Source organism: Terrapene carolina, unplaced genomic scaffold (assembly GCF_002925995.2).
Source record: "Terrapene carolina triunguis isolate 2854851 unplaced genomic scaffold, T_m_triunguis-2.0 Scaffold58, whole genome shotgun sequence".
NCBI lineage: Eukaryota > Metazoa > Chordata > Testudines > Emydidae > Terrapene > Terrapene triunguis.
This window is the reverse complement of record NW_020664409.1, coordinates 43131336-43154570: the sequence shown is the minus strand read 5'-3', so window position 1 is coordinate 43154570 and position 23235 is coordinate 43131336. Positions and strand designations below refer to the sequence as shown.

The 23235-nt window shown below is 40.5% G+C and overlaps 1 protein-coding gene across 1 annotated transcript in view; it reads left to right on the top strand.

The window, feature by feature from the left end:
• The window catches only part of PRKDC (protein kinase, DNA-activated, catalytic subunit), a 144685-nt gene that overhangs the window by 30197 nt on the left and 91253 nt on the right, over positions 1-23235 (top strand). Inside the window, exons 21-34 of the mRNA XM_026659498.2 lie at positions 317-476; positions 1398-1504; positions 3326-3416; positions 6023-6186; positions 7033-7185; positions 8694-8801; positions 10707-10933; positions 11495-11589; positions 18494-18593; positions 19471-19604; positions 20126-20380; positions 21465-21691; positions 22644-22852; positions 23037-23169. Of these exons, the coding sequence (XP_026515283.1) occupies positions 317-476; positions 1398-1504; positions 3326-3416; positions 6023-6186; positions 7033-7185; positions 8694-8801; positions 10707-10933; positions 11495-11589; positions 18494-18593; positions 19471-19604; positions 20126-20380; positions 21465-21691; positions 22644-22852; positions 23037-23169 (2163 nt within the window). The remainder of the gene's footprint in view (positions 1-316; positions 477-1397; positions 1505-3325; positions 3417-6022; positions 6187-7032; positions 7186-8693; positions 8802-10706; positions 10934-11494; positions 11590-18493; positions 18594-19470; positions 19605-20125; positions 20381-21464; positions 21692-22643; positions 22853-23036; positions 23170-23235) is intronic.

Here is a 23235-nt window from a genome sequence, read left to right as displayed (position 1 = left end):
AGTAAGAAATCTTTCACTTTTGCATCACCATTGATAAAAGGGTCAATGAGCCGACTTTTTGTGAGAGCTGGTAAATTTGTATGGCTACAATGTGATGTTTGCAGCTCCACTTGAAGGTCCTGATCATGCAAAGGCGTTCCAATGTTGTAATGAAGTAAAATAAATGTTTGGTACATTAGCATGTCAGCTGTTAGGGAACTAAAGATATAAAAGGAAATTATAATTTATTGTGTTATAATTTACTCATAAAGCTATCTTTTCTTTAAATCTTAGTATTTCCCAAAATATTTAATAGCTTTGTTGGTTTAATATGTAGAATGCATTTAAGCTGGGCCTCAGCTATACCCCAATGGCTGATGAGGGGCTGGATGCCCTGGAAGACTGGTCAGCTCACATTCCCAAACATATAATGCAGCCTTACTACAAGGATGTCCTGCCTCTCTTTGATGGCTATTTGAAAACCACTGGATCGGCAGGTATGTAGTAGAAAACATTGATAGTTTAGAAACATTAATAAAGAGTTGGGGACATTTGCAAGCTTTTAATATATTCAAATATAACTAATTCAGTAGAGCCTGAGAGTGCAGATGTAGGATACTTGCAGCTTATTGTAGAAACTCTTGCATGTGGAATATTAAGAGATTCTTCTACAACCAAGAATTGTGCTTTTTTTTTTTTTTTTTTTTTTTTTTTAAACTGAGAGATATTAGTGACTGCTGCAAGTAGAATCCCAACAATAGCAAATGGTATCAATTTATATGTGCCATCCTTCAGATTGTTTTCAGCAGTAGCTAACAGGACAATAACTATTGTATTATCCCTAGTATATTGTGGTAAGTTTTGTGATGTTAGTGGGAGTTCTGTGCACACGTGAGTGGGTCGTAACCCCAGTTATCTGGTCTTCAGTTCCAGCTATAATAACTGGCTTTTTCAGTGCTCGTAGCCCAAGTAAAAGGCCCATATTGGATGGTGATATTTTACCTCTACTGACACCCCAATTAGCTGTTGTGCAATAATAATTTCTGAAAAATTAGCAGGGCCTCTTCATGGCCAATCTTGTGCCACCCTGTAAATTGCTTGGTGGGGGTGGTGATTTCTGTTACAGAGAATGGCTATTGCCCTTCTCTCTGCACCTCACAAGTTCAAGCAAATCCTGTCTTCAGCTCACCCACGCTCTCAATGCTTGATGACAATAGTCCCATTGTCTCCTTTCTGGTGTTAAGTTTCCTTTGAGTCAGCTTAAGTTGTTTCTGTAACATGAAGAGTTTTTCCATGTCTGATATCTGAAAAGGAAACTTAATTTTTGCAAAATCACTTTTAAGAGAATAAATTCAGTAGGATTTGAGGGTGGGTGAGTACAGTATGTGGGCATTAATAAGCTGCTTCTTGTTGATCAGATGAATCCCAGAATAATTGGGAAGTGAGGAAGCTTTCTCGTGCAGCCCAGAAAGGATTTAACAAAGTTGTGATACAACGTCTGAAAAAAGCAAAGACCCTTTCATTGGTAAATCCTTCCCTTTCTCTATTGAAACTGACATTAACATTTCTGTTCTCCTCAGCTTTCAAAACCAAAGAGTATTATACCTTTTCAGAAGTAGATGTGAAAATACACTGTGTATATCTTAGAGTGCATCATTATTTGCTGGCAGTTACTGCATATAACCATGAATTCTCTCATTTTTCTTAGCAACATTTCATGTATTTTTTTTCTTGTATATAATATGAGGCCTGACTGAAATATTGAATAAACTGATGTTTGTGAGATGCCTTCCAAAATCAGATGCTGCACATATAGGCTTGTGAACAGGGCCCTGTGGATCCCTTGATTGTGGAAATCACTTCTTGCCACAGAATTGGGCTCAAGAATTTAAGCTGTTACTTTTTAAAATATGTTTCTGGCCCGTACGATTGCAGAGTAAATCTTGGGTACAAATTGATGCAGAGTTGTCTTCCTAAATCTGTGGACAACCAGGAACAGTAGCACAGAGAGGTGAACTGTCCCACTCATCTCAATGAGATATTAACTCTGAAACATAAACTTGATAATCTGTGGCATATTGAAAATGTGCATCAGTATGAAATAATTGGAATTGAATGTCACATGAATAATGCAGGGGTTAGTTAATTGATTGTGGTGCTTAACTTTATGTATTTCAGTAAAATAATAAAAAAAGCCCTACATAATAAAAATGTATCTAAAACTACTTCCGAATTTCCAGAACAGCCACCAGACTGCTGATAATTTACATCCAGTTTTCTGCAGAGTACATGAGGCCTTGCTCATAAGACGTATATGATGTTTTTCTGACTGGTACTCAAGCCACACTAAAATCAGAATCTGGTTTTACAGTGGTTCTGAATGGTACTTTATGGATATTTATTTTGTATCCTATCCAAAACTTAATTGAAACTCATGAAAGTCAGGCATATCACCTATCCAACCCAGGGGTTTCTCTCTCACTTTAGAAAACAGTGGCATAGTTTAATTTATGTGTAATTTAATTTGTGTAACTTAATGTATAAACTACCTGGAAGGAGACAGTTTTAAGCATGTACACAATAGCTAATCCTAGTTGTGTATGCAGTGTTGTAACCGTGTCAGTCCCAGGGTATTAGAGAGACAAGGTGTATGAGGTAATATGTTTTATTATTCTCTGTGTTGCTCAAAAGCTGGTCGCTCACCAACAGAAGTTGGTCCAATAAAAGATATTCCCTCATCCGCTTTGTCTTTCTATTTGTGCAGACTGTGTCAAATCCAGTAGTTTATGAACAAAGCCAGTTAGTTTATACATTAAATGAATTTACGTCATTGTTGGCTGTTGGGTATTCAGCACTTCTGAAAATCAAGCATATGCCTAAATATGGATTTAGGAGCTTAACTTTAAGCCCCTATTTTAAAAGAAATCTTTACCTTAAGTGTTTTGATTTTGTGAAATTCTGCACCCATCAATGTATTCTGTAGGCATGTGATATTCCTGTGCAAAATGGAGACACACGTGTCACAAAATTATTTTACCCTTTCTGCAGAAATTGCCACTGAAGTGTCGCAAAATATGGTGACTGTTTTGATGCCTTCAGAATAAATCTAATAGGGAGAGGAACTGCATATGGAGCCAGATAAAAATATATATAAAATGTTTTCCAGTGCTTCTCTGTGTCTCTTACTGAGTCAAGAATCCCCCCCCCCCCCCACTGTTTTAACTTTGTGGACAGAAATCTTATAATTAAGACCCTAATCCTGTATCCACTTATATTTGTAAAGTTACACACATGCATGAGTAGCCCCACTGTCTTCACTTTTCTAATGATGTCCTGAATTATCCAGGAAGATCATCTATCCTTGGAAGCTGTAAGAACTAGAGTGGTACGGCTTCTTGGATCTTTGGGAGGGCAGATCAATCGAAATTTACTTACAGGTGAGTGTCCAAAAATATTAAACACTTTTATGCTCTCTCTCATTTACAACTGACTTTAAGTGCAGGTTCATAAATGTTATCCTTTTATGAAATAAGGTGACCTTACCAAATAAAAACTATTTTAGTAGGCTGGTTCCATTTTGTAAGCTTTCCAGTTAAATATTGGCGTTACATTAGCTATCTTCCAGTCATTGGGTACAGAAGCCGATTTAAAGGACAGGTTACAAACCATAGTTAATAGTTCTGCAACTTCACATTTGAGTTCTTTCAGAACTCTTGGGTGAATGCCATCTGTTCTCGGTGACTAGTTACTGTTAAGTTTATCAATTAATTCCAAAACCTCCTCTAATGACACTTCAATCCGTGACAATTCCTGAGATTTGTCACCTACAAAAGCCGGCTCAGGTTTGGGACTCTCCCTAACATCCTCAGCCGTGAAGACTGAAGCAAAGAATCCATTTAGTTTCTCCGCAATGACTTTATCATCTTTAAGCGCTCCTTTTGTATCTCAATCATCAAGGCGCCCCACTGGTTGTTTAGGAGGCCTCCTGCTTCTGATGTACTTAAAAAACATTTTGTTGTTACCTTTGGAGTTTTTGACTAGCTGTTCTTCAAACTCCTCTTTGGCTTTTCTTATTACATTTTTACACTTAATTTGGCAGTGTTTATGCTCCTTTCTATTTACCTCACTAGGATTTGACTTCCACTTTTTAAAACATGCCTTTTTATCTCTCACTGCTTCTTTTACATGGTTGTTAAGCCACGGTGGCTCTTTTTTAGTTCTTTTACTGTGTTTTTTAATTTGGGGTATACATTTAAGTTGGGCCTCTATTATGGTGTCTTTGAAAAGCGTCCATGCACTTTAGTCACTGTACCTTTTAATTTCTGTTTAACTAACCCCCTCATTTTTGCATAGTTCCCCTTTTTGAAATTAAATGCCGCAGCGTTGGGCTGTTGAGATGTTCTTCCCACCACAGGGATGTTAAATGTTATTATATTATGGTCACTATTTCCAAGCGGTCCTGTTATAGCTACCTCTTGGACCAGCTCCTGCGCTCCACTCAGGACTAAATCGAGAGTTGCCTCTCCCCTTATGGGTTCCATAGAATCTCTATGGATAGACATTTCATGCTCTAATAAGAATATAACATTAGGAATCTATTATTGACCACCTGACCAGGACAGTGATAGTGATGATGAAATGCTAAGGGAAATTAGAGAGGCTACCAAAATTAAGAACTCAATAATAGTGGGGGATTTCAGTTATCCCCATATTGACTGGGAACATGTCACCTCAGGACGAAATGCAGAGACAAAATTTCTTGATACTTTAAATGACTGCTTCTTGGAGCAGCTGGTATGGGAACCCATAAGGGGAGAGGCAACTCTCGATTTAGTCCTGAGTGGAGCGCAGGAGCTGGTCCAAGAGGTAACTATAACAGGACCGCTTGGAAATAGTGACCATGTGGTTTCACTTAAGATTTTTACTTCATTTGATTCTACATTTTCTTTCACATATAGTGCAACTCCCCTCCCCCCCCCCCGACCTGTTCTGTCCTTCCGATATATTTTGTACCCCGGAATGATTGTGTCCCATTGATTGTCCTCAGTCCACCAGGTTTCTGTGATGCCTATTATATCAATATCCTCCTTCATCACGAGGCACTCTAGTTCACCCGTCTTATCATTTAGACTTCTAGCATTTGCGTACAAGCACTTTAAAAACTTGTCACTGTTTATTTGTCTGTGCTTTTCTGATGTGTCCGATTCTTTTTTATGTGAATGTTTCTTGTCTGATCTGGCCCTTACATTATCCTCTTCCATCCTTTCCTCTTGACTAAAACCTAGAAACATACCCAAAAAGGTCACTTAACTCCCAATCATGCAAAGCCTTACACATATACTTCACTTTATACATGGGATTGGTCCTTTTGATGACTATTAATGGAAAACTGTGAAACTGACTGTACAAAGTGAAGTCGGACTCAGTTTTTGCCGCCTCCCATTTACCCCTTCCACTCCCCAGGTTAACTATCATTTTCTCTTTTAGTTGTAGACATTTTAGGGTCATATCTTGTAACTGGATCCACATGTTTAGACTCTATACTCGCACTGAGTCTGTTTGAAATTTAGTGAGTTTCTGTGCATTTCCAAGGGTCTGCCTGTCTGGATCCATTTGTAGAATCCCACCTCTAAGTGTTGCTTGTAACAGTAGCAGACCAAAAAAATCCATATTGGACTTTTGAGAGAAGTGGTCTGAAACAAGCATGCTCCAATATGTTCCAAATTTATAAACTACTCTGAAATTACCTCTGTTGGAGTTGGATAGTAATGCTGTCTTGTGAAAAGTTGACAGCAATTACTCTTTCTCCAAGTGACAGTGGAGCTGTTTTTCTTTGAAAGTGAGACCACCACTATTCTGACAAGTACCTTGATTAGCTAGGTATTGTGATGCACCCCTTGTTTGAAGTTGGAGGGGTTAGTCAAACAACTCTATCAAAGTGCCTGAAAATCTCAGTTCTTTATGACTTGTGTTTGATTTTATTATCTGGTTAATTGCATAGCATAAAGATTATTTTTGTTTTGCTTTCTTCCTATTATACTAGCTGCTTCTGCAGAAGAGATGATGAAGAAATTTGTGTCCTGGGACACTGAGAAGCACCTGAGCTTTGCTGTACCCTTTGCAGACATGAAGCCAGTCATCTACCTGGATTTGTTCTTGCCTCGTGTGACTGAATTAGCTCTATCTGCTAGCGACAGGCAAACTAAAGTATTGCCATTTTTTGTGTTTGTTTTCATTATTAAATAATTGTCAGCTAATGCTTGTAAAAGATCTACTTTCTTTGTGAAGACACTTCTGTTTTTGACTAAATCCTAGACTGTAACATGGATCCTTGATGCAGCTCTATAATCGTGTTGCTCTCCACGCTACAAACTAAGAAGTTATAGAACATAGATCCTTTGAACTGTACTGTACAGCCATGTGCTTCCATGGTTAAACTTGTAGTGAAAATGAGGGTTTAAGATGGCTTTCTTTTGTGTTATCTGGCCTCCTTCCCTGGCATAGTATGCAAGCTTGTATTTTTTCCCTCTTTCTTGGCCCCGATGCAGGAAAGTAATTAAGGACATGCTTAAGTTCTTTGCTGGGTTGGGATCATGTTTTTCAAAGAAAGACAAGGCCAGTAGGAATCCAGCAATGCATGGCTATGAATGGTTTTCAGTAATGTGTTTTCTCCAGGTCATAAATTCCAAGGCCAGAAGGGACCGTTGTGATAAATTTAGCCTGGCCTCCTGTATAACACACAGGCCGTAGAACTTCCCCAAAATAATTCTTAGAATGTATCTTTTACAAAAACATCCAAAAAACCCCAATTGTGCACAATGAAATGGGAGGCAATAACTTGCTATTAAAAACTGGATTAGTATCTGAATTACTTTGTGAGCACAGTATTGAAGTACTTCTTAGTGCAATATTTGTTGCTAGTATGAGGATGCAGTATGGATCAAAACCAGTTCATTAGCATTTATTAGTGACAATAATTTCCTGTGCCCCCATTCCTTGCTTGTGTAAGTAACTGGTACGTAACAAAAAAGGCTGATCAAACCTTTATTGCAGGTTGCAGCATGTGAGCTCTTGCATAGCATAGTTATGTACATGTTGGGGAAAGCATCTCAAATGCCAGATGGACCTACAGGTTCCCCACCCATGTATCAGCTGTATAAACGAATGTTTCCTGTACTGCTTCGGCTTGCCTGCGATGTAGACCAGGTAAATACATTTATTTGTTTGTGCCTCCTACTGAAGCTCACACTTTGTACTGTTATATCTTAGAAAATTCCTTTTTAGCTTAGTTAAAAGCATCTAAACTTTGGAATACATTTACTACATGATATAAAATATTATGGCACATGCTGCTTTATTTATTTATTTATTTATTTAATAAATACTTTTGTTTACTGAGATCCTTATTCCCCAAGCTTCCAAAGTGGAAGACAGAAGCCTCCTAGAAAAGTCCAGTGATGGACTGCAATACAGATTAATTCACAGGAGTATAATTAAAGGAACAGTCTTCTCTGATTCATTCTAAGAGTTTTTTCCAAAGTATGAGTTCTTGATTTCTATAGCAAAATAAGTTAATTTTGGGAGAGGTGAATTAATCATTCCAAATACAGAGTTAATGTACAGCTGCCATGCTCCAAAGAAAAAATACATGAGGCACAATTTGTGATATTTGGTATCTGGCGGTGGTGATATACATAAGTCTGTATGCTTCTATAACATCTTCCAGCCAAAGATCTCAAAGCATATTAACCCTCACATCCTTTGTAGGAAGGTATTATCATCCTCATTTTTACAGATGGGGAAGCTGAGTCACACAGAGATTTAAAATAACTGAACATATAAGGTTTTTCAGATTCTGAAATGTTTCATCCTATAAAGGAATTATGTCTTCAGACCCACCAGCTGAGTTTCTCTTCCAGTGCACCAAAATAAAAAGATTAGACATCAAGTCTAACTAATTGCTGGTGTAAATGTGTGTACAGCTGCATTGAAGTCAGTGGTGATGTGCCCAATTACAGCTATGCAAGTCTGAAGTTAGTGTGCATGGGGCCCATATGGCGTCCTCAGTCTGGGTGACGTTTTCTCTATTTTGAGATCAAATAGAATTTGCATTTTGAAAAATATGTAGGAAATGACTATACCAACTGAAGTAAAACCCTCTTTGCAGACATAGATCTACATTAATTACATCAAGGTTGAATTTGGCACATTTAAGTTCTTTAAATGCTCTTTTCTGTCAAGATGTCAATATTTGGTAATATTTGACATTCAAGTAAGAGTGTTAAAATCCAACAACATGTTAAATAGTAAGGGTAAAAAGATGCTAAAAAAACCCCAAAACTGAGTATGGTTTAAAAACCAGATAAACTGCTCTAACTACCTGCCTTCCTTTCAAAGGCTGGTTGTATGCACCAGTGTTAACCAGAAGATTGTGGTGTGTGATGTCACTATGTGAGTGAGAGTGAGCTTGGTGAGCTCTTAGCTTTGAGGACCTGAAAAGGGAAAACAGAGTCTAGATGATTCCAAGTCTCATGCTGCTTTTATCCTTGCTGTTGGATATGTGGACCTATAATTATGAAGTTATTGGCTTTTCACTCATTCACTTTACAGACTCCTCTTTTTTTTAAATGTTGTTTTTTTCATTGTCAAATGAAAACAAACTAGAATATAAATATATATTTTAACCTAGTGGGTGGTGGTTTTCATCTCTTCAGGTAACAAGGCAGTTGTATGAGCTTCTAGTCATGGAATTGATTCACTGGTTCACCAACAACAAAAAATTTGAAAGTCAGGACACAGTAGCATTGCTGGAAGCTATTCTGGTAGGAAGTTGGTTTCTCTTTTATTATTATTGTTATTGTTTTATTTATTATTCTTGTGTGATGTCTTTTAAAAAGTAAAGTATGATCTGCTAAAGGAACTCTAACAACGAATATACACATTTTACATGTAAAAAGAAATCCAATTTATTACTTTCTTCCGTAGGCCATCTTTATTCATTATTACACCTCTACCCCAATATAACGCAATCTGAAAAAACAAGAATTCGGATATAACAGTAAAGCAGTGCTCCGGGGGGGCAGGGCTGCACGCTCCGGCAGATCAAAGCAAGTTTGATATAAGTCGGTTTCACCTATAACGCGGTAAGATTTTTTTGACTCCCGAGGACAGCGTTATATTGGGGTAGAGGTGTACTTACTTTTATGTTGGGCTTTATACTCCTGTGAATCCTTCATCTTTTTTTGCACTTGACAATTTCTAAATAAGTCAAGTATCTTGAAAATTAGCAAGCATATTGTGAATCTTGGAAAGATCCTAGCTATCCTTTTCGTGATCAGTGTGTACAAGAAAGTACTAAAATACCATTTTGTAGAGACTGTGAAAGTTTTCTGCAGCTGTTATTCAGGCAGAAGTTTAATTACTTTTTGCACCATACTGATCAATTAAAAGTTATCACAGTGGTCAGGTGAATGGAATTGTTAACCAAAAGAACTTTTTCTCCCATTTGTTGGGTATTCAGCTGAAATAGGTATTAAACAAAAATACCACCCAGAAATAGTCAGGTTAAATATTCTTTTTCCATTTGGCTCGTAAGATACACTTCATTAATACTGTGATGTCATTGTACTAGTTCTCCAGTTGTTCATAAACTTAAACTTCCAGGGGGGAAATGGGTAGACAAGACTCTGAATTTCAAATAGAAACTACAAGCAGAAAAAAAATCTTAGTTATTTTCGCCCCAAACAAACAAAATTCCAGATGCCTTTATATATTGTAAAGATAAAAAAGGGGACCAACCTCCTTTCCCTTTGTAAATGATCTGTGAAGTACTGCCTTAATGCAGGAAGTCAGTTTTTAGACTGGGCAAGGGATATTGTGTCTGGATGACTTCAGTAAGGAATTTTACTTTTAATCTAAAAGCTTACTCACATGCACCAATTTTCTCCTCCCCGCCCCCCACCCCCGTGCGCAAACCTTTTATTTATTTATTTTTTGAGCCATTTATACTGTGAATTATTTTTTCTTTATGCTTATTCTTATATTTATGTCCGTTGGAATAATACATGATATTTAACACTTATATCTGAAGTTCTCAAATCCCTTCACAAACATTAATTGAATAGACCTCATCTCCCCTATGAGATGTCTCTGATAAATATTGTCCCCTTTTTAAAGATGGGAAGACTGAGGCTTGGAAGTTAACTTGCCCAAAGTCATACAGCAAGCCTCTGACAGCACCAAGTTTAGAACCTTGTTCTGACTGTCTAATCTAATTTTTCTAGGTTCTTATCAGATGCCTGTTACCATAGTATCTGAGCACTTCTTAATAAATACATAAACCTTAATATAAGAGTATCAAAGGGGTAGCCGTGTTAGTCTGGATCTGTAAAAGCAGCAAAAAGTCCTCTATAAGGTGCCACAGGACTCTTTGCTGCTCTTAATATAAGACAGAGTCTAACAAGTGGCATAGATTTTTCCCTCTACCTTGGAAGATTGTTGGAGTTTTTTCCCCAGACATTTGTTCTGTCCAGTTCTTCGCTTTATACATTACATTATTCTGTCTCTCACATATTGCAGGTGTTGACTCCTTTCATCTGGGCACTAGAGTGAAAGTAGGCCTGTGACGGGGAGGGAGAAACCTACTTTTGTATGAAGTAGAAAACCACAGCAATGCTAGCCTTGAAGCTTATACTTCTTGTAATGAAACAGTCTGCCCTTAATTTCAGGATGGGATAGTGGATCCTGTTGACAGCTCTTTGAGAGACTTCTGTGGTCAGTGTGTTAGAGAATTTATGAAATGGTCCATTAAGCAGACAACGCCGCAACAACAGGAGAAAAGTCCAGTGAACACCAAGTCACTCTTCAAGCGACTGTACAGCCTTGCGCTTCACCCTAATGCTTTGAAGAGGCTGGGAGCAGCGCTTGCTTTTAACAACATCTATAGAGAATTTAGGTGAGCCGAAAACTTGAACAGTAGCTAAGCTAGAGTAAAATAAACAATGTTAATATACTAGAGGAGAGAGACATTTTGAGACGAGAACCCAGGTTTTTATCCACTTACACTGATGTTGCTTGATGCTGACCATTAATATGTAAAGAAGCTGTATCAATGGACCTCTTAAGACTATATATTGTGGGTGAAATTCACTTCACTCACAGAGAGCCTAAATATTTGGGTTCTATGGTGCATGGAGAGCAGTGAGGCTGAGGTGGTGAATTTCCATCCCAAAGCCAGATAAGAATAAGTTGTTAATATTTAAGTGTGGTTTTTTTTTTTTTTTTTAAAGTACCACTTTTAATGATGGCTAGGTAATTTTTCTCTTTTGCTGATAATGGTCTAAAATATTTTTGCAGTTTGAGTTAAGAAGCATAGGCTATTTCTTTGTTGATTTGAAATGTGGCACTATCTTGTTTAACTTATTTCTAAATTTCATATTTGAGTTTCATATTCACGTGTCTATTGCTACTCCTATTCATGTTTCTTAGCATATTTGCTCTGTTCATCATTTTATAGGGAAGAAAATTCTCTAGTAGAGCAATTTGTGTTTGAAGTATTGGTTGTGTATTTGGAAAGTCTGGCCTTGACCCATACAGATGAGAAGTCACTAGGTGAGTTGAAACTGATTTATTGTGAAATGGAACGAATAAACCATCCTGTCTCTCATCCTTTTAGATGGCTAATGAAACAATCTTAAGTAAGCCAAACCATGACTTCGAAGTTGTAGGTAAACTACAGTGCAGTTCCCTTCTTACCAGAGGATCAATTATTTTCCGTTCTCAGTGCTCCTCATTAAATTGGGTTTCTGACTTACTGACATTTCTGTGCAAATTTCTTAAATGTGTGGGATTTTTATATCTGTATGTAAAATAAAGCTGAGTTTTACAGATGTTTTACAGCAAAACTTCAAAAAGCTGAGTGATGCTTCTGATCTATGTCTCCTACTCCCACAGTTACACAAAGTAAAAATGGAGCCCAATGGTTTTTAGAGTTTAAAGGCTATTTTGTAACAAATATGGAGCTTAAACATATTTTTCTGCATTGATGGAGAGGGCTCCACCTACTTAGCAGCAGCAACAAGCCCTTTTATGCTCCCCCATTTGGTTCTGGGAATGGAAATTGTGTGAATAGTTCATGACCTCTTCCCCAATATTAAATAATAACCTATATTATTATATTTACTTGCCTTTTTTCCAGTAGCCCTTTGTCAACTAATAATGGTTAAAATGTAAAACCAAAACCTTGTTTACAAATCTTTCTTTATTTCTTTCAAAGAAAAAAATTTTGGGTGTGATATTTTAGTGGGAGTGGCCACGGGAATGTTCATATGGAAAAGAATGAGCTCCTTTGTTGTGTGAGTTGGGTCATATATGCCAAAGAAATTATCTCTAAATGATGTATACAGGAGGTAGGAAAGACGATTTTGTGGCAGAGGCCTGGGAGTCAGGTTATGTAGTAACTGGGGATTTTATAGTAGATGTAATATATCTGGACTTCAGTAAGGCTTTTGACACTGTCCTATATGACATTCTCATAAGTAAACTAAGGAAATGTAGCCTAGATGAAATAACTGTAAGGTGGTTGCACAACTGGTTGAGAGAACATACTAAGAGTAGTTATCAATGGTTTGCTGTCATACTGGGAGGACCTATCAAGTGGAATCCTGCAGGGTTATGTCTTAGGTCTGGTACTATTCAACACTCTCATTAGCGACTTGGATGATGGAGTATAGAGTGTGTTTATAAAATTAATGGATGAAACCAAGCTGGGAAGGGTTGAAAGCACTTTGGAGGACAGGATTGGTCAAATCCTTGACAAATTGGAGAATTGGTCTGAAATCAGTAAAATGAAATTTAATAAAAACAAGTACAAAGTACTAAACTTAGGGAGGAAATATAAAATATACAAATATAAAATGGGGAATAACAAGCTATGTGGCAGTACTGCAGAAAATGATCTGGCGGTTATAGTTAAGGCTCTGTTTTTTAGACAGGTATTTTTAGTAAAAGTCATGAACAGGTAACAGGCGGTAAACAAAAATTCACGGCCTGTGACCTGTCCATGACTTTTACTAAAAATACCAGTGAATAAAACTTGTGGGGGGACTGTCCGGGGGCCCCAAGGGTGCTGGGGAGGGCGGCCCAGCTGCTTGTGGGAGGGCGGGTGGCAGTGCACATCCCAGGCCTCCTGCTGGTGCTGGGAGGCTGTGGGTGGCAGCATGTGGCGCAGGACTCCCACTGGTGCTGGGTGGGCACGGGTGGCGGCCCGGGACCCCCGCTGGTGCTGGGGGCGGGGGTGGTTTGGCGGGGCTGGCAGGCTCCCTACCTAGCACTGCGCCTCCCCCCCTGCAGCAGCAGAGTTTTTGGTGTGTAGGAGGGGGTTGGGGTATGGGACAGGGTGAGGCGGGCTCTGGGCATTGCTTACCTGGAGAGCTTCCCGGAAGCGGCGACATCCCCCTCGTTCAGCTGCTAGGTGGAGGCGTGGCCAGGCAGGTCTGTGTGCTGCCTCTGTCTGCAGGCACCGCCCCTGCAGCACCCATTAGTCGCGATTCCCAACCAATGGGAGCTGCAAAGCCAGCGCTCTGCATCTGCCAGGAGCACTGCCGCAGAGCTGCCTGGCTACGCCTCCACCTAGCAGCTGAGCGAGGGGAATGTCGCTACTTCCGGGTAGCCCCTCAGGTAAGCGCTGCCCAGAGCCCACCTCACCCCATCCTGTGCCCCTGCTCCTCTCACACCCAAACTTTGCTGCTGGGGGATGGGTGGGGGATCTGGGGTCCCGAGACTGCCCCAGCAGCGGCTGGTGCTGCCCCTGAGCCAGGCGCACCGGCCGCTGCAGAAGTCACGGAGGTCACAGAAAGTCATGGAATCCGTGACCGCCGTGACAAACTCGCAGCGTTAATTATAGTGCATCACAAATGGAATATGAGCCAACAGAGTGGTGGTGTGGTGAAAAAGGTAAATGTCGTTGTGGAATATATTAACAGGAGTGTTGTATGTAAGACATAGGAGGTAATTGTTCCACTATATTCGGCATTGGTGAGGCCTCAACTGGAATGCTGTGTCCAATTTTGAGAAAGAAGTTAATGAATTGGAGTCCAGAGGGGAACAACATAAATAAGACCTTAGAAAACTTTAAGGATAATTGAGCACTGGAGCAGGTTACCTCGGGAGGTTGTGGAATCTCCATTCTTTGAGGTTTTTAAAAACAGATTAGATAAAAAGCTGTCAGGAATGGCCTAGGTATACTTAATCCTGTCATAGGATGGGTGACCTCTACTATGACTCCCAGCTGTTTCACAGGCTTGCTGTGTGACCTTGAGCAAATTATCATAGAAATGCAAAGCCTGATTATTAGTAGGCATGATCATGCATGTAATCCTCATGGAAATCCCATGATAGAAATACACATTTCTGCAGCTTAGAGTCTCCCACAATTCTGTTATGTCTGGGCTGCTCTCCTTCATGCTGCAGTTTCTGTAGGTGGTTTGAACTCACAGCACTGCTCATGCTGGCCACACCCTTTTCTCTTGCTTGCCGCCAGATCTTCTGCTTCTGCAGCAGCAGTCAAGCGGTGGTTCATTTTACTCCTGTCCTTCCAATTTATTAGTTATTCAGCCATTTTGGGGAGTGATGAGCAGTTCTCTTCTTCCGAGCCTCCTCTCCTCCTTTTTGGTTCAGGGTCTGAGCAGCATGGTGGTCACAGCCACCTGAAGCCTCTGCTGCAGTGTCTCCAAGCTGAGCTCCTCTGCCCCATTTTAGGCAGCACAACCGTAAGCACTGGTCTAAATCCAGAAGGATCCAGTGTAAGGCAGCTTTCCCAGGCTTAGCTGAAGGTGACTATTCCAATTATCACAAGAGCTCTCTTCTTTGGAGAAAAGTTAGATAAGATAGCAGAAAATGCTGCAAAATCTAAGTAATCCTTTCTCCCTCACTGAGTGCTCTCAGAAGGGATGCAAACCTGCTTTCAGGCAGAGACGCTCCTTTTGTTCCTGCTCCTCTCAGAAATATCAGAGGAGGGTGTGATGGGCGTCGGAGGCAGTCCAGACCAGTGAGTGGTTGCCTTCTAATTCTAGATTGCCTCATACTGCTTTCCTGCTGTAGCTCCCAGCCTTGGATGCTCACAACCAGCCTACCGGCATGCAGGTCACAACCTGAATGTCTGTGTACTAGACAGCTCTGACCCCAGCAGACTGTCTGCAGCCTCACTGTGGTTTCCACTAGCTTTTGTTACAGCAAGGTGACCCCAACATACTCCCAGTCCCAAATTTCCCCAAAACCATGTGTCCTGTAATGCCCAGCCCTCTCCTAGACACTTCAGAGAAATGTTAGGGTCTGTTCTTCTAAAGCAGAGGTGGCCAACCTGAGCCTGAGAAGGAGCCAGAATTTACCAATGTACATTGCCAAAGAGCCACAGTAATACATTACCAGTCCCCCATCAGCTCCCCCCAGCACCTCCTGCCCACCGGCAGCCCCGCCGATCAGTGCTTCCCTGCACCTCCCGATCAGCTGTATCATGGCACGCAGGAGGCTCGGAGGGGGAGGAGAGAGGGCATAGCAGGCTCAGGGGAGGGCGTGGGAAGGGGTGGAGTGGGGGCAGAGCCAGGGGTTGAGCAGTGAGTACCCCTCCTCCCCCTGGCACATTGGAAAGTGGCACCTGTAGCTCCAGCCCTGGAGTCGGTGCCTATACAAGGAGCCGCATATTAACTCCTGAAGAGCCGCATGTGGCTCCGGAGCCACAGGTTGGTCACCCCGGCTCTAAAGACTCAAAAGCACATCACAGCTTATTACTCACTGAGGTGAGTACACCCTTCCCTTTAAGCACAGCATTGAATTGGTTTATAGTAAAATTAAGACAAATTTATTAACAACAGGATATAGGTTAAGTGATGCCAGGTAAAAGGAATAAAGTTAGAATGGGTTACAAGAAAATAAATATGAAAACGTGCACCTAAAGGTCTAAAACACAGTGTAGTAAGGTACATTCATTGCCTAAGGAGGTTTTTCACCTATATTCAGTTTCCAGAGACTACTATGAGAGTGCAAAAGGCCAGCTATAGCTCAGTGTCTTCAGCTACCAGTCATCTTGGTCTCATGCACAGGAATCACTCCCAGGGCAAGGTGATACATCTGAATTCTCCAGGTCTTCCTCCTGAAAGTATGAGACCACTCCCTTGGGTGCATGACGGATCAGGTGCTCAGTTTCCTAACATAGTGGACAGCCTCAGGGAGTGTCTGCAAGGGCCCTCCCCATTGTGCCTTCCAGACCCTCTGATTCTTGCAACCAATACCAATCTGAAGGGTTGGGAAACACAGTTGGGACCCAAAACCACACAAGGAATCTGAGAAAGTCTCCTGGAGCTCAGACTGGTCAAACTAGCCCTACAAAGGTTCCAGAGCCCCTAGCGGGGAATCACTTTCTGGTTCAGTCAGACAACACTACCATGATCACATATATAAACAACCTAGGAGGCACGAGGAGCCCAGTGCTACACACACAAGTGATGGAAGTAACGAGATGAGCAGAATGCTTTCTCCCTTCCTAAAAGTGATCCATGTGAAAGGAGAGATGAACTAGAAGGCAGTCCGGCTCAGTAAACGCAAAGTCAACAACTTGGATTGGTGCCTGAAGTCTTCAACTTGATTTCTCAGATATTTGGTCTCCCTTCAGCCAACTTGTTTGCAAACCTCAGGAATATAAAGCAATCAAAATACTTCACCAGTGAAACAGACCCCAACTCCATGGGACTAGATACCTTGTCACACAGATGGCCACAAGGTTTGCTATATGCCTTCCCCTCCTTCCAACTCTTAGAGAAAGTGATCTGAACAATAAAGCTGGAGCCAGCAAAGGTAATAATGCTTATTCCCGAATGGCCAAAGGGGCCCGTTTTCCAATCTGATAGAGGTGAGACTGGAACCACCGTTACCTCTGTGACAAGACATCTTTTTCTAAGATCATTTTCTCCATCCAGACCCAGATCGGCTACAACTAACAATTGAAAGAGGACCATTAACAACACTCAATCTGTCCTCCAAAGTGATCAAGACATTGCTATTATCTAGGAGAGCCTCTGTGTTAAAGGCTTACTCCTGTATCTGGACCAAGTTCAGCATTTGATGCCTGGAGCACAGTGTTAGACCCAAGAGATCCAGGGATTCTGGCTATTTTGGACTTCCTCCAAAAGGGTGTGGGTAAAGTGTCTTCTACCCAGTACCATAGCACACCAGGTATCATCCATCTGTTGTGTTCTATACTCAGGGTCTTTGGGCTCCTTGGCAGAGAACCCCCTACGTATCCAGGCTTCTCAGAGCAGTCAAACTGATCAGGCCAGTTGTCAGGCAGTCTTCCCTTAGCTTTTGAACCATTTGAACCTCTGACTTCAATATCGGCAATCTACCGCTCAATCAAAACCTGTTTTCTGGTCTCCATTATGTCTGCTTGTTGAGTGTCAGAGTGCTAGCTCTATCTATGCAAGAACTTTACTGCATGTTCCATGATGACAAAGTAGTAATGAGAACTTTGGAATTATTTCTTGCCAAAGTGAACTCTTTTCCATGCTTCAGAGTAGATTATTAATCACTCATTCTGTCGAGGGCCTGATTTCTGGCACACCTCAGAAATCAGAAGAGCACTGAAGGTTTACATCAAGTGTACAGAATCCATCCAAAGTGGCCAAGGACTGAGTTTCCAAGCTATATATTGCCAGATGGATCAGACTGTGCATTGTTGAGGCCTACAAGGCATCTGGCATCTCTGTTCAGAAGGAATCCAGGCATGCTGCACGAGATCCAGGGCAGCCTTGTAGTCCAAATGGTCAAGGGCTTCCACCTCAGAGATATGGAGAGCGGCTATCTGGTCTTTAGCTAACACCTTATCAGACACTATATAAATTGTCTGCAGAAGCTGCCTTCTGCATGAAAGTGCAGCAGGTGGTGGCCCAATAATAATGCCTGTTGAGCAATTTTCAATAAGGGGGATTCCCTTCCTATCTCATTCTGTTTTTCTTTTTCCTCCCTACTTCTGCTCACTGCTCCCCAGACGTAACAGAATTGTGGGAGAAGCTGGGCTGCAGAATGGAAAATTTCTTATATAGTAATTTTGTTTCTGCCAGCAGCGTCTCCCACAGTTCTACCCACCCTGGATGGCTTCACTATTGAGGGTAAGCTTTTCATTTAGATCATTAGCACATAGGCTGTTTGCTTGTTATAAATAGTTATTGAGTTGGCATTGAGGTTATTGTTACTAATTGCTTGCCATTCATTTTATGCAGCTTAGAAATGACTTATCTGGCAGCAAGTGGGAGAAGGGGGCATGTCCAGCGTGAGAAGTGCTGTAACTTTAAACCATCTCCAGAAACTGCAGAGTGGAGGGGAGCATCCCAGACATAATATAATTTTGAGAGACTCAGCTAGCAGAAAGGAAATTATTGGGTCAGGAATTTTCCATTCTTTGTTAACTGGGCCAAACTATTGGCATTTATTCATTGATGAGCACTTCCCTTCTCTTTGATAACAGGTACAGTTCAACAATGTTGTGATGCCATTGATCATCTAAAGCGCATAATTAAGCACAAAGCATCTTCCCTAAATAAGGCAGAAAAACGGCGGATACCACGGTCAGTTGTTTGAGATTTTGCCTTTCCAAATACATCATCTGAGTTTGTAACATATAGCTTTTGTAAAAATGTAGGGTGATGGGTGTGGACTTAGACATATGACTCCCATTAATGTGTAACTGCATCCCCACATGTGCTGAAAACGTTCTCCTGAAATGCCCCTTGAACTGACTAGAATAATAGCACATGATGCTACATGGTGGATCGGAGTTTGAGACTCAAGGACTATCTTTGATTCCTGAAACAGCTCACTCACCTCCATGGGGAGATGGGGAAGAGACTGGCATTGGTTTCCCCACTGTAAACTCTGACCATCTTAGGGGCAGTGTTGGGTAGCCTCTAGAGGGAGCTGCATCGAACCCTTTTTATGCAAAAATATTATGCATCTGATGGGAAAGAGCAGGAAAAAATGAGACTGGATCCTCAGGACTATTAAATAGTCTTGGATTTCCCTCTTCCAGAGGAGGAGGAGGGAGGAGAAGATATTTGAGGTTTAATCTCAGCTTTGTTTGTCTGGAGTTGAAGTGGGGAGGAAAGAGATGGTTGAGTCTTGACATTTTTCTTTTATTTTTCAATCTCCACCACTAATCAAATTGGAGCTCAGATCAGGGAAATAAGTCCAGACTACACCTGTATAAGACCTTGTATTTGTAGTGTGAATGATTTAACCCATCCAATCCCTCATCCCTGCCCATAATTCTTTTAATGAGATAATGGAAAGAACATCCAAAATTCTTCATTGGATATTTAGATTTGCAAATAGAGCAGTATGGCTTCATTAACATGATGGCTGTTGTGGCTTTTCCTTGAAACAAAGAAAAGCCTTTGGGCAAATATCAGTAAGGTTTGTTGATTTGTATTCATTATTTTTGTACAGAGGATTTCCAAATGCTAAGTCAGTGTGTCTGTTGGACCTTGTCATGTGGCTGTTGGTACAATGTGGGCGACCCCAGACAGAATGTCGGCATAAATCCATGGAGCTCTTCTATGAGTTTGTTCCTTTATTACCAGGTACTGTGGGTCATCACATATACCTCTAGTCTCCTGCTTCACATAACTGTTCATTTCTGCTCTCATTTTCTGTGCACTGTCAGTTTTCATTTATTGAATGAAACGTGTTTGGAAATAGGCCCCTTTTAGTATTAAATAAGTACTGAGAAGCTGCAAGTATTTCATTCAATATAAAAACTGTGCATTTTTTACCTTGCAAGCTTCCTCCAGCCAGTGTGCCTCAACTCTGACATGGAGAGACCACCTTTAGATACTGGACAATTATTGTAGCCAGCTGTGAGGGGATCCTCAGCTGATGCAGAGCCAGAGGAGTGGTGCCTAAGCCACCGTCTTCCTTGCAGTTGACATATGCAGTGTGGCCAAGGGAATCTCTGACTTCTATATTGGCTGTCTCCTCTTCCAGAAAATAAGAGCAACTAATGGAATAGGTTTTTGAGTGTTGATCCGTGTCCATAATACCTTGCTGAATGCAGCTGTGTATTTACCTAAAGAACATTGATTTCTGTATGCTTCTTTATCAGGAAACCAGTCCCCATCTTTGTGGCTAGGTGATCTTCTAAAAAAACAAGGAATCTCTTTCCTCATCAACAAATTTGAAGGGGGAGGTAATGATGGTGACAATCTCTCTGGAATCCTTTCTCAGCCAACACTGTGTGACATGCAGGAACCCTTTAGTTTGCGAGCTGTTGTGCAGTGGATGGATATGTTTTTAGCAGCTCTGGACTGCTACAATACATTCATCGAGCAGGGAATGATCAAACCAAACGAAATACTAGGTAGGTAAATCCTGGCTGCAGCTGGTTCAGTATTATCCGTTACATAAACTCACTCTGGGGTTCCTAGCTTCGGCTTATAACACTTGTTTCAAGAATAGATTTGATTTACAGGTTCACAATCAGTTTCAGCAACAATTGCCTTGCCTCGTGGATTTTTTTGTAACAGCGGGCTAGTATAATACCTTATTTACTTTGTGTTATCGAAATGTTTCATTGCAAAATGTTTCATTATAAAAACACTAATTTAAATTTCTTTCCCTCATGGATTTCTTTTCCCCTCACTTTGTTTAACTGTGTCCCACCTTAAAAGGCCCTGCAGTGCAGCAACCCTACCTCCAGTGAGAAGGTCTGGGCATGATTCCTTCTAAAGCCCATCACCGCTCTCCTTCACTTACTGTACTTAAAGTTTACCAATTAACAATGTGAGGTGCTTCCTTCCCTCTCCACTGCTAGCCCAGTCATTTGAGTTTGTTGTTTTTCTCATGCTTCAGTCCCACCCAACCTAGGGAGCTCAGTACTTGTATTCTGATAACATGAATACCAACATCTTGTGTAGCCGTTAGGCCATTGGGTCTGCATCCAATAAAAGTTTTTAAATTATTCAGACATTTCTAAACAGCATGTTTCCGTAGTAGTAAAATGCAATGATGGAATTAGATACACACCGACCAGTATTTTACAAATGGGTGTCAGGGCAAGATACCTAGCTTCATTAAAGCTGTACAATAAGATTTTTACTAAATGCAGTTATTAGAGGGCCAGATTTTCAAAGATGTGGACTTAGAGTTACATCCATATAATTACATATGCCTGACTTGTTTGCAGATACCTAATGCACACATCCACTAAGAATGCTTAGTTCTCTGAAAAGCTATCCCTCATGTCCAAAAGTTAATACTAACAATGTAATTGAAATATGGTTTGAAGAAAAAAGCTCATTCTTTCACTGGTGGGGGAAAGTTTTTTTGACTTTTTCCCTCCATATTTTCATTATGTCAGTCTTTCTCTTTATGCTGAGCATAAAATGTATTTTTAGATTTGTGGGGTCACCATATATATTTAAATTTGGTGTAATTCCTTCTAGGTACAAAGATGAGGTCTTCATTCCTGAGAGCTGTGGAGTTCTTCCTTAAAACTATTGTCTTGCATGATATATCTGCAGCAGAGCGATGCTTTGACACTGGGTCAAAAGGCAATATGTTCAGCCCACAAGAAAGAGAAGAGTATAATTACAGCAAATGCACAATCATAGTCCGAATCATGGCATTTGTCAGCATGATCCTGGAGACCTGCCAACAGGATTTCTGGAAGGTAGGTGTTGAAGCTATTGGTCTGTAGAAGGTGACGTCTGCAGTTGTTGCAATTGTTATTTAAAGTTGTTGTTTAAGCATTGTTGATTTGAGAGAGAGTGGGGGACTCATGACTAGCTAGGAGGAGTGGATCATCCTTTGCAATACCTTGGGCCATTAATCCTAGCTGGTTATTAAGCCCCAGGAAGTGTCCTGCTCTTTGGACATTACTGCTTCAGTAAGCTGAAGGAAACCCTCACTTCATGGATTATTTTGCAATGAGTGATGCAGTTCTAATTAAGAGAAATTAATACCATGTATATTTGCCAGTCAGGTTGCTTGAATCACCATCAGCATGACACCCATGATGATGGTATTCCACACAGGATGTCTTATGTTCTTGAATTTAGGAATTTTTCTAAGTGATCATAGTACAGATAGCGTGAGAGAGACAATGGCTATAGAAATAACTGTGCTCTGCATTTTTCCTGTTAAATTCCTTTTTGAAGAATGAACATGCAAGTCTGTCTCTGTCTCTCTCTCTGTGTATTTAACGTAATATAAATTGAAGTTTTAATATCTACACTTTCTTATGAGTTTAAAAAAGGGCACTAAGTCAATTTCTGGGACTACAGGTGCATAACTGGCAGTTGCATAATTTGTTTAGATGCATAACTAGCAGTCTTCATGTGTGTAGAAGTCTGTAGTATTGGCACGTTATTTGAACACTAAAATGAACACATATGATGTGCACCTGCATCTTTAAAAATGGCCATTTAATTTCTATAAATCAGAGTAATTACAATATATTGAAAATGAGCCATTTTAGAGAGAAAGAGATTAAGATTAACAATTGAATAGCCATATTTTGCTTATTTCAGGCTCAGGAAAAATCATGGAAAGCTGAATAGGTCAACAAATAGGATTAAGAATAAAATGTCTCCACCTTCATTTTAATCTTTTGTTCTTTCTAGTTACTTGAGAAGGAATTGCTTAATGCAAATCTGATAGAACTTCTTGGGAGAATAGTGTGTGATCCAGCAAACATAGGCTTTAATACAGCTGATGTACAAGTCATGAAAAATCTCCCAGATGTTTCTGTGAGGCTCATAAAAGCTTTGATGAAATCTCCCTATAAAGAATCCTTGGAGCTAAGCATAAAGGAAAGAATAACATCACAAAGGTAAGAGCTCTCTGATAGCCATAAATGTCTAATTTAAAATCAGAACAAATGCAGTACATAGTGAGAGATGCAAAGTGAATGAAGCTTCCATTGCACAGTTGTAGGATGATGTCTTTTTTTCATGTTATATTGATACACCCACAGGCAATCAATGTTTTTGTTTATTTTTCCTTTCCCTTGTCAGCATCGAGGAGCTTTGCTCTGTTGAGCTGTATAATCCAGATGCTCGTTTTGATCACGTTAGACTAAGCTCCATCTTGTCTGCATGCAGGCAGCTCCACAAGGCTGGCCTGCTTCATTCCACACTTCAATCACAGGTAAACATTGATTCAGAGAATAACAGTTAAGATTTTTCATATAAGAGTAGGGTTACCATATGTGGA